We start from the raw sequence: 16,195 nt of genomic DNA on the forward strand, positions 1-16,195 counted from the left end.
CTACATGTCCTTAAATTAACTTCACACACAAATAGAGAGGGGAGTGAAGGAGGGAGGCATAAAAAAGTAGATTCACATACTTCTGTCTGGGCTGTGCTGTCTGCACGTCTTCATCCATGTATTTGTATTGCGTGTGTGTCTGTGTGTGTGTCTGTGTGTGTCTTTGCCCCCACACCACCACAGGAAGAGTGGGAGAGCGAGAGTAGAGTTGGACCACGGAGCGGTTAACCTCATGACATCACGAGCTGCGAGCTGATTGGCTGCAGCCTGAGGCTGGAGGGTTTATAAGCCAACCAGGAGTCTCGCTTTCAGCATCAGCAACACACAGCAGCAAGCAACATCCAGGGAAACCCAGGAGATAAAGTGAAGAGCAACCTCGTCTGTCGGCTTCCTCCCACTGCCATCAAGGTAAGAATAAATACACACGAAATTGTATTTGCTAAGTGCGAATTTGGGTTTGAAGTTTGAGTTTATTCAGTTGAACATTCAGTAAACTTGCAGTTTGTCTTTGGCATTTTAGAATATTTTTTTTATCATAGTGTGCACTAGACACTCAAATCCCCGCAACATTGGTTTGGATCAGGCCCTTTACCCACGTTCGGCTCGATGAAGACATAATGTCCCGATAGATGAAGATAGATGAAGGAACCTGAGTGACCTCCATAGATACCGACCTTGACTCAATCCAACACATTGGGAACAAACTGGGACGCCGTCTTTGAGGCAGACCTGGTCCCCCAGAATCAGTGTTGTATACTTTTGAGTAAATCCCTGCAGCCAGGTTGCAACATTTTGCAGAAAGCAAGATTGAAGATTAATATTCCACATTTACCATCTATGCATCTCTTCTTCCAGCACTGTGAATAGACTCAACCAAAAAGCTTATTTTAAAAACGGCACACAGCAAAATAAATAATATAAAAATAATACATTGTCCTAAAGGTTCAAGGCACAAGAGTTTTCTAACAAACTGAAACTTTATTTTGAGTTTTTTTCTGTAATAGGGTTACTAACCAAACTGACATCATTCTTGTAGAAGAATATTGGTTGTTCCCCATGAAAGTACTGCACTTTATTACATTTAATGATGAGTTAGACTTTACAGCTGTGTGAGTCCGCCTGTGATTGCTCAGAGGTAACGATTAGCTGATGATCAAAGCAGGAAGGGGAAACCGTGGGCGGCGGGATACTGAGCTCTGGATTGTCGTGTCACATGACCACGTCCATCCCAGACTAACCACCGTGACTAAATACACTGACAACGAGCACACGTGCTGATTAAATACCAGCACAGTCAACAGTGTTTTGATCTGAAGAAAGGGGTGGTAGACATCCTCTTATCAGAGCCGCCAGTCTACTTTTAAAAATAGGATTTGTGACGGTTGGTGGCATCCTGGTGGTCATGTGATCGGGTCTCAAAGTGTACGAAGCCCTTTCCAACGAGGAACCGAAGCTAGTATAGTTCTCTTTCTTTAAAATGGTCAAACTCCATTCACAAAAAGTAGTTTTACCACACAGAACACGGGTGTGTAAATGTAGCATACAGATGCAACACTGGTATTAATATTCTCATACAACTCTTGGAAATAAAGGGAATAGGCAGGTTTCCCTTAAATGAGGAACTTGATGGTTCCTTGAACCACCACCCTCACCCTTGACCTAAACCCGATTCTTACCTGTACCCTGAACCCAGTTCCCCTCCGTGCAGCGCGGCCACTGGCCACGGACAGAGTTCCCATAATCTCCAGGTCTGAAACTTGAATTGGCCGTCTCAAAACCAGATGTACAGAAATACACGCACGCATACAGTCTCGTGGCCATGTGTCATGTTTCTGCTGCTCTGTGGCTTCCCAGTTATACCCTGACGAATTACACAGTATAGGAAGAGGCTACCATTAAAGATATATGCAGACTGCTCCTCCCTCAGCAAATATGAAAGAGAAGAGCTCACAGTAAGGGAGGGGATCACAGAAAAATAAATTTGTTTTTTAAAGCTGCTATAAATATGATGCAATGCCCGTAGTAAAAAGAGGGATGCAAAAAAAAGTTAGCCGTTATTTCCCTTTGGTAAAAAGTACTCTATGGTGACAAATCCAACAAATCCATCAACTGGTCCCACTAACAAGTATTGTGTTCTGCACCTAAAGCTGGACATACGTAAAGCCTGAGCTCCGTTAATGTGCAAGGTCAGGATGGGCTGTATATCAATCCCACATGCACCGTCCTGGTGCTGCAAGTACTCACAAACGTACCAAATGTGTAATAACCCTCCGCTGAAAATAGTCCTAAAAAAAGATCATTTTACTGTGCAGAAGTCAAGTCCTTCCTCAGAGTTATTGATAGAAATGTAAGATGGACTCGGGTTGTTCTAACTCTAGACCTGACGCTCTTAAATCCGCTCAAACCAAACACCACTCGTTCTAGATCATACCCGTTATTTTCTCCCTGACCAGAAACATCCCGTCTCAGAGTCGAATCACCAAAATTACATGATTTTTTTTTCCGCTCTGATAACAGAGAAAATGTTTTACTGTGTCGAAATAGAGTTTCAGGGACACACAACCACTCGTTTAGGTCTATAATTAACAACTTGATGATTTCCTGTGAACTACCGAGGCCTCCGGAAGGGCCACTGATTGTTAACGGTCACGTGACCACGCAGTCTTCAGTGAGGAAGCTGGCAGCTCCTTTCTTCTGTTTGACGTGCCATTGGGTTCCCTGTGAAATGGCCTCTGGACGAGTATTTCAATGTCGTTTTAATGTCTCGGCATCATCGTGCTTCATCGTTTCATCGTGTGACTTGAATCTCTCTGCTTGTCTCCTCATCCAGAAACCAAACTGTGACACGATGAAAGTGGCCGTGGTTTTCGTTCTGCTCTTCGCCACAGTCCTCTGCCGGCCGGTGAGTTTGTCTCCTTTGACGTTGTGTCACAGTTAAAACTTCAAGGATTACATTTTGACCGGAGCATAAAAACATTTTGACAAAGATTTTGGTTTGTTGTGCGTATTTTTAATGGACTTTGTAAATCATTTTTATTTTTTAGGCGACAAAGGTTTCTGTCAGCAGTTCAGAGAGCTCTGAAGAAGTGGTGAGTAGCTAAAGAGAGAAAGAGACAGACGAGAGAGAGAGAGACTACCGCTCTGAATGATGTTGGTCTTGTCCACAGGATCAACCACCAGCAGATCAACCCCTCAGTCAAAAGGCGGCAGAGGTTCCTCAGTATCGTCAAGAACCTGCACAGGTAAAACAATCTATCGTTCATAGCTTTGTTCTACTGGTTACTGATGTCATCAGTTATCTCTGATTGGAGGACATTTTTAAAAGTAAGACGTGTTAAATACTGCAGGTGTTGGACTCCTGAGTTGCATTTGGGAAATGTAGGAACTATTTTTTTTGAGAACTGTTGAACACACATACAAAAAGAGCAGGAGGATGTTTTGAAGATGAATAATCCATTTTATTTTCATTTTATTTATGGTTAAATAATCAGATCCCGGGTCTTTTGCGGACTACATCCCTGGTGTAGTTTATGACTGTTTTTTCACGAATCGTTAACCAGGCGGCAACTGAAGCTGCAGAAGAAGTCACGGACCCGACTTCATCCCCAGATTCAGACTCTGACAACCAGGACAGTGAAGATAGCGATGATGATGATGATACAGAGGAGAGCGTGAGTGAAATACACACAGATAACACTGTATTACACTTACAAAATAGACTTTTCTCAAAACTGTTGTATGCTTTCTATAGCCTTTAAATATTTACTACTAATTATTTCAGAATAGCAATGTCTTAATTGTCACTGTAATATTTCCAATTTTGTCAATGGACAGGAACAGCAGCAGTTACTGCTTAAGCAATCGCAAACAATCTTGTGGTATTTCCGGACTTTTTGTTGCAAACGTAATCTATGAGAATATTTTGAAAAAAGACAATGTCAGCAATTTCCACAGGAAATTTCATGGGGATCATTTCTGACGCCGCTGCCTGACCTCGATGCTCAAAGCCCCCAACCACATATTCAATATAAAACTCCCCGACAGCTCACCTCCCACCTCCGTGTCTCCAGGAAACCGAGGAGGACGACACCAGTGAAAGCTCAGAGTCGGGCGAGTCCTCCACACCGGCTCCCGCCACGGTGGAACCCGTGACCGTCGCAGGCGACCAATTCACTGACGAGCCCATCCTGCCCACCATCGTCACCGACACCGCCCGCGGGGACAGCTTGGGCGCCTACCCCAGCGACCACAAGTCCATCGTTTACGTGGAGGACAAATCCTACCACAAGGTCCCTTCTCCCTACAAGTCCTACGAGTACATGGGCGCAGGAAAGAAGATGGCCTACGACATGACGGAGGGCAATGAGCTGGACAAGTCGGTGAAGGTGTACAAGGTACAGCTTCGGAGTCCAAATTAAATCCGATTTGACCTTTAGCTGCTATAGAATGTTGTCCTTAACTGTCTTATAGTCAGTGCTACTTTTACATTGTCACCAGAGCTGCTGCTTAAAAATACATGAATATACCAAGATGCAACTATAAAATGCATTGCGTAAACCTCCACCTCTGGATAAAACAAATCCTCCCATCCCTCCTCTGCCTCACCTCCAGGCTCTTCAGGTCCACAACGACCTCCTGGAGGAGGACACCAGCACCCCTGAGGTGGAGAGCCAGGGCCTCGACGCCTCTCAGGACCTGGACATCAGCCCCCGTCAGGCGTCCCTCCCGGAGGAGGAGACGACCACCGGAGACGCCGCCACGAGCGAGAGTTCCAGCGCTACGGAGGAGGAGGAGAATGAAAGCGCCGTCAGCGCAAGCACCAGCCAAGAGTCAGAGGCCGAGAGCAGCCAGAGCAACGAGGAGACCGCTGACAGCGAATCAGATGAGAGCGCTGGGAGTGATTCAGATGAGGAGGGGGCGGGACTTGACACCGCCACTGACCCGCCAGCGGTCCTCACAGCCAAATAGATCATATTTGCCTGAAGTTGGAGTGGGCTGTGGTCTGATCACGAGCACAAGCTGCATCCAGGTGTAAATCTCTCCATTCGAGCCACTTCCAACAGGGTGGGCAGGGGTGAGGGGGGGGGCAGACAGGGACCGCCAAACGTAATGATTATTGATATATGTGTTCACACAACATTTCTTTCATTATTTGTGCATCTTTCTGGGAAAGGAAAACCTTTTTCCTTCTGGGCTGTATTTAAATAAACCAATAACTCCATCCTGTGGTCTGGTTGCTCTGGTGAATCCTATGTTTGACCCTGCAAGGGAAAGTGGTTGGATGTTGAAACTGACGACTGCAACCTGGAGGGTTGACCGACCTCGTGACCTTTGTCCCTTCCCCTCTCCCCTCTGGTACTGTAGGGTTAAACGTCAATACTGGAAAACAACAAAGAAGAACAAAAAGTCTAGTCCTGATATCTACACTAGCACGCCACTGCATTAATCCATTACCTAATAACTGCAACATGCAAACCTACATTGTTTCTGTCCTAACAGGACCAGAGCCGAATGTTCCACCTATTTAAATACTTGTAAACATTTCAAGCATACACATATATCATTTAACCGTGTCATACAGTTGCTGCCTGTGTGGCTTAGCTTCGCTGCTTGCTATAGTATTCTGTTGGTATTGATAAACGGAGAGAAACACTCCATCACTGGGTGCAGTCGGGTATAAACACAAACACACATCCGGTTCATTTGCACAGCTACCTTCCTACACTACATGTTGTTTGTTATAATGTGTCATATTGTACCGTTTCTAAAATATGAATAAAGTTCTTTTTCATAAAAAGAGATGCTGGCTGTTAACATTTGTCTTATGTAAAGACCGGGAGTCTGACAACAAAGCAATGTATACTCATAAAAAACACAATACAAGACAACTAATTGAAGTTGACTAAAGGTAATCATTTTGATTATGTAAGGGCAATCAATGTCATTGTGTAATGGGAAAATGATATGTAACCCTTTTAAATGCTTCGTTTGTATAACCAGTTTATTAGTTGCAAGTGCTTAGATCACAAAGGCCCTGACATAAGAACTGACGTCTCCCACTTGGATTAGATGTTTCCAGCGTCATAGCTGTAGAGATTGAACAAAGTGTTTGTTATGTCTATGACCACCTTTGTTTTAGCATGTTGGGAGAGCAAGGACACGGTCAAAGAACTGACGTGTCTTACATGGATAAGATGTTCCCAGTACCCTGGCTGTAGATACTCAACAAGATGGTCAAAGGTTTCTGTTGACGCCACCGATATCTAAACTTAGGTATAAGAACTGCCTCGATGTGTTGGGGGCAGAAGGAGGTTCTTGACAGTCTACTGACCACGTAGCTGTTGTGACCCTTTTTCCCTTGCAAGGAAATAAACGAAGAAAAGACATACTTGACTCAGAGCCTTTGTTTCTTACTAAATGATTGTCTGTGCAAATTCTTCCACCACTTTGGTGTCAGAAGTGGGATCGTTTGAAGCTCCGTCGGGACTCCGAGGACGTCCGGGAAGGGGCCCCTTCAGGATCCACCAAAACGTGATTCTGCCCTATACCTCATCACACTCAGAGAGAGGGGACCGGCGACCAAAAGAGACCTGATTGGCTTCAACACGATCCGATGAGGAAGATTTTGTGTCATATGTGTCATATGTCTGTGTTACTCATGGAGAAGAAGAAGACACATTAATGAATATTAATTAATAGTTGATACCATGATACGACTTGAATGAGATGGGCTACTCTGTCCCAAAAAATATATGTAAAAGCTCTCATTGTCAGGCGGTTCTAACTAACAGTTTGTACTCATCAACTATAAAAGTACTAAAGCAAAATGACAATTTATTTCATCCTTGATTCTGATAAGTAACTTAACAATGTTACTGAACCTCCTTCATAAAGAGAAAACATACTTATTCTACCCAACAAAAGATATATTATTAACCCAAAACACCATCTACAAAAATATTGAGAAATAACCTGCAACGTATCACACAAACCTTTGTATACAAGAAAGTTCAACATTTACATCAACAGGAATGTGAAACTAACAGATGAGGTTGTAGAGGGACTCAGTGCTGTGTGTCTGTGCTGGTTGCCGTGGGAACAATAACATCATCCTCCCTTTGAAACAACAAGTTGTCCTTCTGGAGGCAGCCATGACATCTGTTTCCCCTTGTTTACGATCCGTATGCTAATTACTCCTGACCCCATGTCCGAACTTCCAGGAGAATGATATAAACCTTCTCATCTCACTCCCAGACAACAATACACACACACACCATCCTCAGCAACAAAGCTCAGCCTATAATGAGTCAACAAACCAATAAGCATCTTCTAAAACCACGAAAAAGCTGTTCCTTTTATATTTAACCCACAATATAAATGGAGTAACAGTTGATGTAAAAATCTGCCCATGTGAAACATTTTCTCAATGGGCCTGACGTGCGAGTGTCCTCCACAGGCAGGAATGTTCAGAACAAGCAGCCACACAAGAGGGATTTATGCAGAAACAACATGTATCTTCTCACTTGTTGATGTCCTCCCTGTATAGACACGTAGACACAGAGGGACTGATTACAGGCTTTGTACAGTCTGTGCCCTCAAACTGCAGACAAATATCAGACAGGTAAAAAACTGATGTTCCTGTCACAAGTCTGAACTGTTAAGTGGAGGATGCGTTACACATTACTGGACTGACAAGTTACACTTTACGGGAAGAAAAATTACAAACTGTATCAGAAAATACAGTTTGTACTTCTCTTCCTGCCGTCTGTGTCAGTCAATTACATGTTTCATAGAAAATATATTTTGAATTATAATTACTTTTCTAAATTGAGTTGCTTCACAGTGTGTCGTGTAACCACCCCATCACTCTCACCGTCAGTGACTTCCACAAACTCGAAACCATGCACGTCCACTGCCACTGAACTAGATTTGAAACACATTTTAAAATGTTGTGATCCATAACTAAATACAAAGAGGAGTTTTTTTTCATTTAAGACTTTTCACCTCTCCGTGAAGTTGATCGGTGTACGACCAACAAACACAACTGGTTTCTGAGGGTCCTCATAAGATCTGGAACGTGAAGAAGGAGGAACGATGCTGCTCAGCACAGCATGTGGAATAGTGATTCTCAAGGGTTATTTAGTTAGTTGATGTGTTCCCAGGTTTAGAATACGGTTTAGATTTTTTTTTTACATCATTGTAATTATGTTGTTTAAAGTTAATTACGTCAGGATGTTGAGAGAGGAGCAACAACAACTGCTTCTTATTACGTGTTTGATGTTTTTTTTTCTCCATATTTGACTCTGTGATGTCTTTTTCAGTGGGTATTTTCAAAGTAATGCATATTATAATTAGCTTGTGTAGTGCTGCAATACGGGGTAAAACATCCCTAATTTAATATGTTCTCTGGTATATTGCCAATGACTGAACAATGTGGAAAACAGTGAGTCTCTTAGGGGCTTTATATTCTGTCTGCAAGGTCGGCTGTTGCCTGTAATGAATCACTTGTCCCACAAGATGAGGCTGTTTCATTCAAAAGACATTACCAGGAGCCTTTTGCTCACCCTGCTGGCTTTTGGGTTATGGATGTATTATTACTTTCTATATTTGACTTAAGGGAACATACAGGATGTTATGTAATGATCCGAGCAGGTTTTAGTCATTCGAGCAATTAGAAATAACTTAAGGACTCAATGGTCAATGTTACTTGCTAACACAGTATGTGACATGTGAAAAGTATGCAGTATGATTTGAGGTTGGTTGGAGCAGTGACTTGCTGGTGTATTTGTCAGCCCTGTGAGGCGGGGGACTTAAAATCTAATAAAAAATAAGATACATTTTTAAAAAAAGGTACGGAGTCTAGTTGCGGAGTCTAGGTCTCCATAAAAACAGGTTCCTTTTCGCCAGAGGAAGACCAGCATGGATCACAAGACTTAAAAGCGTGGTTTAAAAGGAGGATTTTATTATTAACTAAAAACCCATAAATAACTACAATTGTATTAAAAGTCCAGCTGGAACAAAGTGCTAAAAAAAGATTAAGAATTCGACCAGCCACTGCTGCTGATCCGTCCTGCCCTTTCTTCTAGTTTCTGGTTCCGTTCCTTTCCTGAGTGAGGTGTCCAGTCCGTCTCGTTCCTCTCTTCGTTTGCACCCCGTCTGCTCGTCCGCTGTCTTGCCGTCCTCTCGCTTGATTTCACTGTGGCTTCTGCTCTCCTGTGGCTTCTCCTTCTGCATGTGCAAATGCAAAACCAAACCACGCTGAAGTATAACAAACCAATAATTTACAGAAACCACAATGTCCCCCTGGTGACATATTTGTCTTTCACATGATTATTTCAGTCACTGCTTGTGTTGTGGCCTTTAAGGGACCGCGTGGAGGATTTGGTGGCAGCTTGCAATCAGCTGAATCCTTTCCATCAGTGCAGTAACTTGAGCTGTCTACACTACTTTAAGATCAACAATGTTTAATCGTCCATCCATCTTCAACCGCTTATCCGGGGTCGGGTTGCGCGGGCAACAGCTCCAGCAGGGGACCCCAAGCTTCCCTTTCCCGGGCCACATCTACCAGCTCTGACTGGGAGATCTCAAGGCGTTCCCATGCAGGCCAGTGCAGAGATATAATCTCTCCACCTGGTCCTGGGTCTTCCCCGGGGCCTCTTCCCAGCTGGCCGTGCCTGGAACACCTCCCTAGGGAAGCGCCCGGGTGGCATCCTCACCAGATGCCCAAACCACCTCAACTGGCTCCTTTCGACTCAAAGGAGCAGCGGCTCTACTCCGAGCTCCTCGCGAATGTTTAATCGTAGTACCATAAATTATAACCTAAACATAAAATCTGCTGATGGAAAGTTAATGATTTGACAAAATATGACACTTATTTTATAACGTAATTTAGATTCCTTTATTTTCCTTAAGAAGAAACAAACATGACTGTTATATAAAACACACACTCTTGCAGATCCTGTAGATCCAGGCCAACAAAGATACAGGCTGCTTCATGCAGAAGGGAAACTGTTTTTGTTGTTGTTGAATATGTAAATGTGCTTGTTGTAACAAGGTCACCAAAAGTAAATGCCCCAAAGTATCATACCTCCTTTCTACGGTAAACATGCCCGAGCCACAGATTTGTTAATGTAAAGTTACCGCTACACTTTTCTTAAATTGAGCAATTCTTTTTCAGAATCAGGCAGCTATTTTGACTTATAGTAGCGAGCCCTCTTTTTTCACACTAGCCTCGCTGCCTCTTATGTTGACCTTTCATGAGGAAACATCTATGGTGATAAGCGATAGTTGCAGGTGGGATTTTCTCCCGCTTGTGTCGCCACCCTGCAAACGCAACAACTTGTTGATGGGATGCAGCGATGCGTCTGCAGCGGGGACGTGGTTGGTTAGTTGTCTCCTCGGTTTTCTGTGACGGGAACATTTGTGGTAAAGCCCTCGGTAAAATCCAGAGTCACGCATCCTGGTGACGTCCCGGGAACGGCCGTGGCCCGTGTTGCTGCCGGGGGCGTTGACGCATCCACAGTTGGCTCGTCTGAAATCGTTGTGTCTGGTTCAGAAGTGAACGTGCTCCCATCTGGTGTAGTGACCTCGGCAGACTCCTCTGAAGACCGACTCTCTGAGGATTCGCTGGATTCCGAGGAAGAGTCCGAGGACTGATTAGACTCCGATGACCAATGCCGGCTCGGCCGTCCCCATGTCGAGTCTTTGCCAGCAATGTTGGTACCATGATGTCGACGCCGCCCAATCTGTGGAGTAAATGTCCAATGAATGAGATATTACACTCTGAGGCCCACGCATAAAAACAGTAGAAAACGGATGTATATGTGATGGCTCTGCAGAGGTCACGTGTTCTTTATGGTATAAGCAAGGCCGGATGTGAATGTTGTTTGTCCTCTAGCATACGCAGGGGAATTGTCTCAGTATGTAACACTTAACTGCAATATAAAGAGACCAGTCTGTGAATATTCATCTTGATAAAATACTACAGTTTGACTGCAGCAAAACACAGTGAGGAATCCGAGTCAGTCAGTATGAGAAAGAGAGCGGTGAGGGAGGAGGAGGAGGAGGAGGAGGAGGAGGAGGAGGGGAGATTCAACTTTCTGGTTAGCTCACCGGCTTAGTGGATGCAATTGTAGACAAAAGAACAAAGAGGAGGGCGGTTGTCAAAACCTTCATCTCTAATCCGGTTCCTGTCAGCGATAGGAGGAAAGCCACAAACAAAAACACATTAACTTACACACAACCAGGAGCAAGGCACTGTCACAGGCTTCATAACCAGATTCACACTGTTGAATAATAATAAATCCCATATTTATCCCATAATAAGTAATAATAAACCAATAATCTATCCATTGAGAACATATTTTCTCAAAAGGCAAAAACTCACATAGTTCGTGAGAAGTTGCTCACAAATTCATAAAGCAAAGGCAAATTGAAACAAAATTGAAATACAATGAAAATACAAATTCAATTTGAATTGGAAAGAGCTAAATAAACTCACCAGTGGCTCGTAAAGCTGCTTCCTTCTTACTTCTGTAAAATCGTAGATAAAACCGGCACCTGTGATCGCTGTCTTGTCTCAGAGTGGATCGATGTCTGACCTCCATGTGAGACTGGCAGCTGCTCATATATATGCTGCCAGGGCGGCGCTTGGTCGGGTTGTGGCAGACGGGGGGGGGTTAAGCAACACTGGGCAGCAAGCTGGAATGGAGTGCTTGCATAATGAATGCATGAATCAGCGGAATTTTTATTTGTCATGTTTTATGACTCTTTTGAGGTGTGTACAAAATAATGTCTATCCCTAATCCAACACTATATTCCTGCTTTAAACAGTCTTCCCTGAATGTTTAATGACAGTTAAGCAACCTAAAGACCCGGTAGGACTTCATCCAACCTCCCCCTTTTCCTGCCTTTCTTCAAAGGTAATATCATAACGAGGTGCCACAATGTTCACACACATGGGATATTGTCTCGTCTTCATCGACGTCGGGTTCGGCTTCCTCATTATTTCTGTTGTAACTGAGAAATGCCGAATGGAAACAGAAGTCTGATTGAGATGATGGAGACACGATCCAACGGCTGATGGAAGGTTGCGCAGTCAGTGGAATGTTTCAGTGGAGTCACAGTGTGGCCACACTTTGATCAGACCTGCCTGTGTGTGTGGATGTGTGTGTATGTGTGTGTTCAGCACCACCTTGTTATCTCATCACTCTGAAACCTCCGCCCATCTCCGTATTCCCCTCTCGTCTCCTCGTGAGAGCACCTCAGGGTGAGTCATTTAACGCTCACAAATGACTCGTTCACCCGAGGTTTTGGACTGTTGTTCAGACAAAACTAAATAACCCAAGGCTTCTGGGAATTTAGGATTTATTTTTAAGCCAAGTTATCGGCATCGCTTTAGAGATGCCAGTTTTGTTGGATTGCTACGACATTTTGAAGTGACATCTGCTTCCCCCAGCGGGTGAATCCCAATACGTTTTACATATTGGGCCAAGACGAGGTCGACACTTTGGGCTTAAAAAATACAAAGAGAGACAAAAGATGACTGTGTTTTTTACCAGCAGCACAAGACACATCTTGTACTCACTCGGGAAACCGCTCTGACGTTCTAACCACATTGATTAATCTTCATCAAGCGTCATTCAAGGGGAAAACCTGCTCAATTATTACTGTCATCCAACCAAAGCCTCTAGTCAGGATAAGCACGGGTCAGTGCTCGTCGGTATGAACATCTCCTGGAAGTCGGACGGCCAACACAGAAAAGTTCTGCTCGGGCTCAATAGCTTTTGGAAAAGAGGCCCTGAAAACCTTGACAATTATAGAATTGAGGTGAGGTTGTAGTTTTACTGTAGTTTACAGTAAATGTCTCCCCCTCGCACACTCTCCCATTTTGAGATTCTGTTTTCACAAATGCTGCCTGTTATTTGAAGACATCTTGTTCTTGCTTTCATTAGATTAACTAAAGTTAAAATGAATTATACCGTGGCTGATTGTCAGCAACCACGTAATGTTTTCCGCACAATAAGGCGCATAAGATACTGCAGTCTTTGGCTCACTGTCAAAATTCGAGAGCGCAAATCGATGAGCAAAAGTCCGTCTCGTGCGAGATATTTGCTCGCTTCGAAGCTACGAAGTTCACGAGGTCAATCTCTGCTCGCGCTCGAAGGAGTTTTCTACGCGCTCGCTGTTGTTCTTTCTGACAGTAAGGGGGCGGAGCCAGTCCCCATGGTCTCTACACCTGATTGGTTACAAACCCCGTCTTTGGATTGGCTGGAGTGATGCATTCACACAACTATAGAAGCCCATTTCCGCACTGAAGAAAGGGGATAGAAAGTCGAAATTATGAGATAAAACGTTGTCAAAAAACAAACGCCCCCCTTCGGTAATCGTAGTGGACCGTAGATGACAACCAGCTACAACCATCATTTACCATCATTACCGGCACATTGCGTGGAGACGGTGCTTTCAGGGTCCGATCGATGCCATCCACGCTTAAAATCTTCGAGGAAATTAAAGGCTTTTAAGTGCGCCTTGGAGTGCGGAAAATGCGGTATATTTACTTTAATACTACAAGAGGGCGCCCCGTTTGACAACGACCGGCGGACAAGAGCAGCCGTTTCAAGCGAGAGCCTTATTGTTTTATTAATCTGTTCGTTTAAATTGAATGTACTTCATCAATTAATGTTTCACATAACTAATGTGCCGCAGCATGAATATTTTTATATTAATTTCAAACTTTTCAAAATTGAAAATTAAAAACTTTTTTTTTTATTTATTGTAAATGACATCTCGCGGCCCACCTGCAGTACCTTCGCGGCCCACACTTTGGGAATCGCTGTTGTAGACAAACAAGTCAAAGGATGTGCTAAATAAGAGGAGAAATCTTCAAGAGCTTTTTCTAATTTTGCACACAACCTTGTAAATGGAAAGAGATTATTGATTAGCAGACAGCAGAAAGCAGTCTCGTACTAAATGTCTCACTATTTATCTCTTCTAATCTGCCTCGGGGCGTGGTCCAGGTCTCGTAAAGGCAAAAAAAAGACTTGAGGGAAAGATTCTGTTCTTGGTTAAATACTTTAAATGTAAATCAAGGGAGGAACCTGGACCTCTCATGTAACAATGACAGAATAATTTACTCAGTAACGGCTACACACCTTAAAACTGAGGTTAAGTGAGTATTTTAAAAAGCCACAATTCCAATTTTAACGTTGGCTTACTGGAATTGTTTTTTTTACGTCTGATTAGTGTTTGACTGACCGCTCTTCCCCTCAGACCCGATCAAAGGCGCCACCTGGTGGCCGAAGCCGCGCAGCAGCACGTTCACAAACACCATCGACATTATATATATATATATATATATATATATATATATATAAATGTTCTCACTGCATCTTAAAAATCATCTCATGTATCTTATATACTTCCTTCGGTTTGGAGCTTATCAGACAGGCAGTGTTATTTTTATCCGACCTTAAAATCTTACCTAATGACATGTGAAATTGTAAAAAAAAAAGAAAAATGAACGGTTCTTCCGTGTAAATGAAACCACAAAAGTTTCTGTTCTTGTAGACGTTTCCCGTGTGTGCAGAAATACTGTGTGTGTGTGTGTGTGTGTGTGTGTGTTTGTGTGTGTGTGTGTATACGTGTTTTAAAAGGGATCCAACCAGAGATAAAATATATTGCCTTTCACAAATGCTTCCTGTGTGGTTCCAAATAAAATTGGTACAAGTTTCTAGAACCTTTTTGTACATAACACGATTTCTAATTCAAGTGTATTATTCAGGTGTTGCCTTATGACCAAATATCCTCAATCCTCTATTGGCAAAAGCCTCAGCTGTACATTTTATTGCTCGACAATTTGCCTATTTTACAATACCACCACACCTCACCGACATGGTAAAACACGGTAAACATCCTGCCTGCTAAAAGGCAGCATGCTTGCATTGTCATTGTTAGCATGTTAGCGTGTCACATCATCTCTTAAGCTCAAAGCCCCACTGCGTCAGAGCTGCCTGACGGCACACACATATGTTGTGTGAGGCGCCTCTATTTTACTACGATGCAGGTCAGGTGAGGAGCGACAGAGGAAGAGGCTGCTTCCTGTATCGCTTCTTCCTTTGTGTAACGAGGGCAGTGAATTAACCGAAGAATGAAACATCTGATTATTGACTCCACTTCCAACGTCCTCGTCAGTATTTTCATTGAGTGTCACAGCCAGCTTGTGCCTTGTTCTTATTCCTCTTGTCCTGCTTCTCTTGTTATCAATCAGGAAGAAGATACAATACACAGTATATGACAGAATTTGACTCTGTGTCTAATAAAACCTGTCAGCAACAGAAACAGAACATACTGACGCCCTGTTAAAGAACTGGGCAGTCATTGTGGTTTATATTGTTTTACTTTTTGTAATGGCCCAAAAATCATTTTAAAAACACACACACACACACACACCTTCAGTGGACAAAAGGCCTAAAACAACTGTTTTAAAATATGCAGTAATACTTCAGGTAAATGAGTGTGACTGAATGCGAAAGACTTATTTTGACACGATTGTGTTTGTACTTGTAATTTAAAGCAAAGTATCTGATCACAGAATTTTTAACCTGATATTGAAACATTAAGGGAGTGTTAAACTGTAACGCAAGTTAGCAAATAAAAGAACCTAACTGGTGGTTCCCCTCCTCTGCCGAGGTTAATCAGTCAATGGATGTCCAGTCACAGCGCAGTGCAGTTCTAGCAGGCCAAATGACATCCTGCATAACTTATTTTAATAGGTCAACTAAATGACAGAGCAAGAGTTTAGGAAGAACTGTTTTAGAATCAACGGAGTTGGAGAAAAAAAAACGGGGGTTTCACAAAACCGAAGGTGAAAGCTTCTGTGGTTTGAAGCGGGAGAAGAGAAGAGCAGCGTGGGCCGGAGGGGAGGACGTCATAGGAAACCGTTTGAGAAAGAGGAAGAATAGAAGTTGTCAAGTTGGTGGGAAGGCTGTGACGGCAGCCCTGTTATTACCGCTTCCACTAATAATTGTTCTACGGCCCGTTGAGGACCTCAGAGGAAGCTTTAGTATCAATGACAGTCGCACACGCTGTGTTGTCACATCACGCTATCTACCACTGCGTCTGTCTCATTTAAAAGCTATCATGTGTTTTGGGGTATTAACTTAATGTGTAGTCCCTTCTGCTTTGTGTTTGGTTG

General features: G+C 43.3%; 1 protein-coding gene and 1 long non-coding RNA gene across 2 annotated transcripts; one reads left to right on the top strand and one right to left on the bottom strand.

Annotated features, from left to right (window-relative positions):
* Positions 1-270: 270 nt before the first annotated feature.
* spp1 (secreted phosphoprotein 1) lies at positions 271-5,799 on the top strand. Its single transcript, XM_040198510.2, has 7 exons — positions 271-408; positions 2,831-2,902; positions 3,045-3,089; positions 3,168-3,242; positions 3,561-3,671; positions 4,071-4,394; positions 4,612-5,799. Exons 2-7 carry the CDS (start codon positions 2,849-2,851, stop codon positions 4,966-4,968), a joined length of 966 nt encoding a protein of 321 aa, XP_040054444.2. The 5' UTR covers positions 271-408; positions 2,831-2,848; the 3' UTR covers positions 4,969-5,799.
* Positions 5,800-9,878: 4,079 nt separating this feature from the next.
* Positions 9,879-11,639, bottom strand: LOC120831475 (uncharacterized). Its single transcript, XR_005714067.2, has 3 exons — positions 11,501-11,639; positions 11,113-11,189; positions 9,879-10,745 (listed from the first exon to the last, which is right to left on the bottom strand). It is a non-coding gene; the product is annotated as an uncharacterized LOC120831475 (long non-coding RNA).
* Between the last annotated feature and the right edge of the window lie 4,556 nt (positions 11,640-16,195).

This window comes from Gasterosteus aculeatus, chromosome 14, assembly GCF_964276395.1.
Source record: "Gasterosteus aculeatus chromosome 14, fGasAcu3.hap1.1, whole genome shotgun sequence".
Lineage (NCBI taxonomy): Eukaryota > Metazoa > Chordata > Actinopteri > Perciformes > Gasterosteidae > Gasterosteus > Gasterosteus aculeatus.

What these genes read in the sequence shown, in the direction of transcription:
- spp1 (XM_040198510.2), top strand. Translation starts at nt 2,849, where the DNA reads ATGAAAGTGGCCGTGGTTTTCGTTCTGCTCTTCGCCACAGTCCTCTGC. An exon ending in ATGATGATACAGAGGAGAGC is followed by an intron (nt 3,672 to 4,070) that starts GTGAGTGAAATA and finishes CCGTGTCTCCAG; the next exon opens with GAAACCGAGGAGGACGACAC. An exon ending in AGTCGGTGAAGGTGTACAAG is followed by an intron (nt 4,395 to 4,611) that starts GTACAGCTTCGG and finishes CCTCACCTCCAG; the next exon opens with GCTCTTCAGGTCCACAACGA.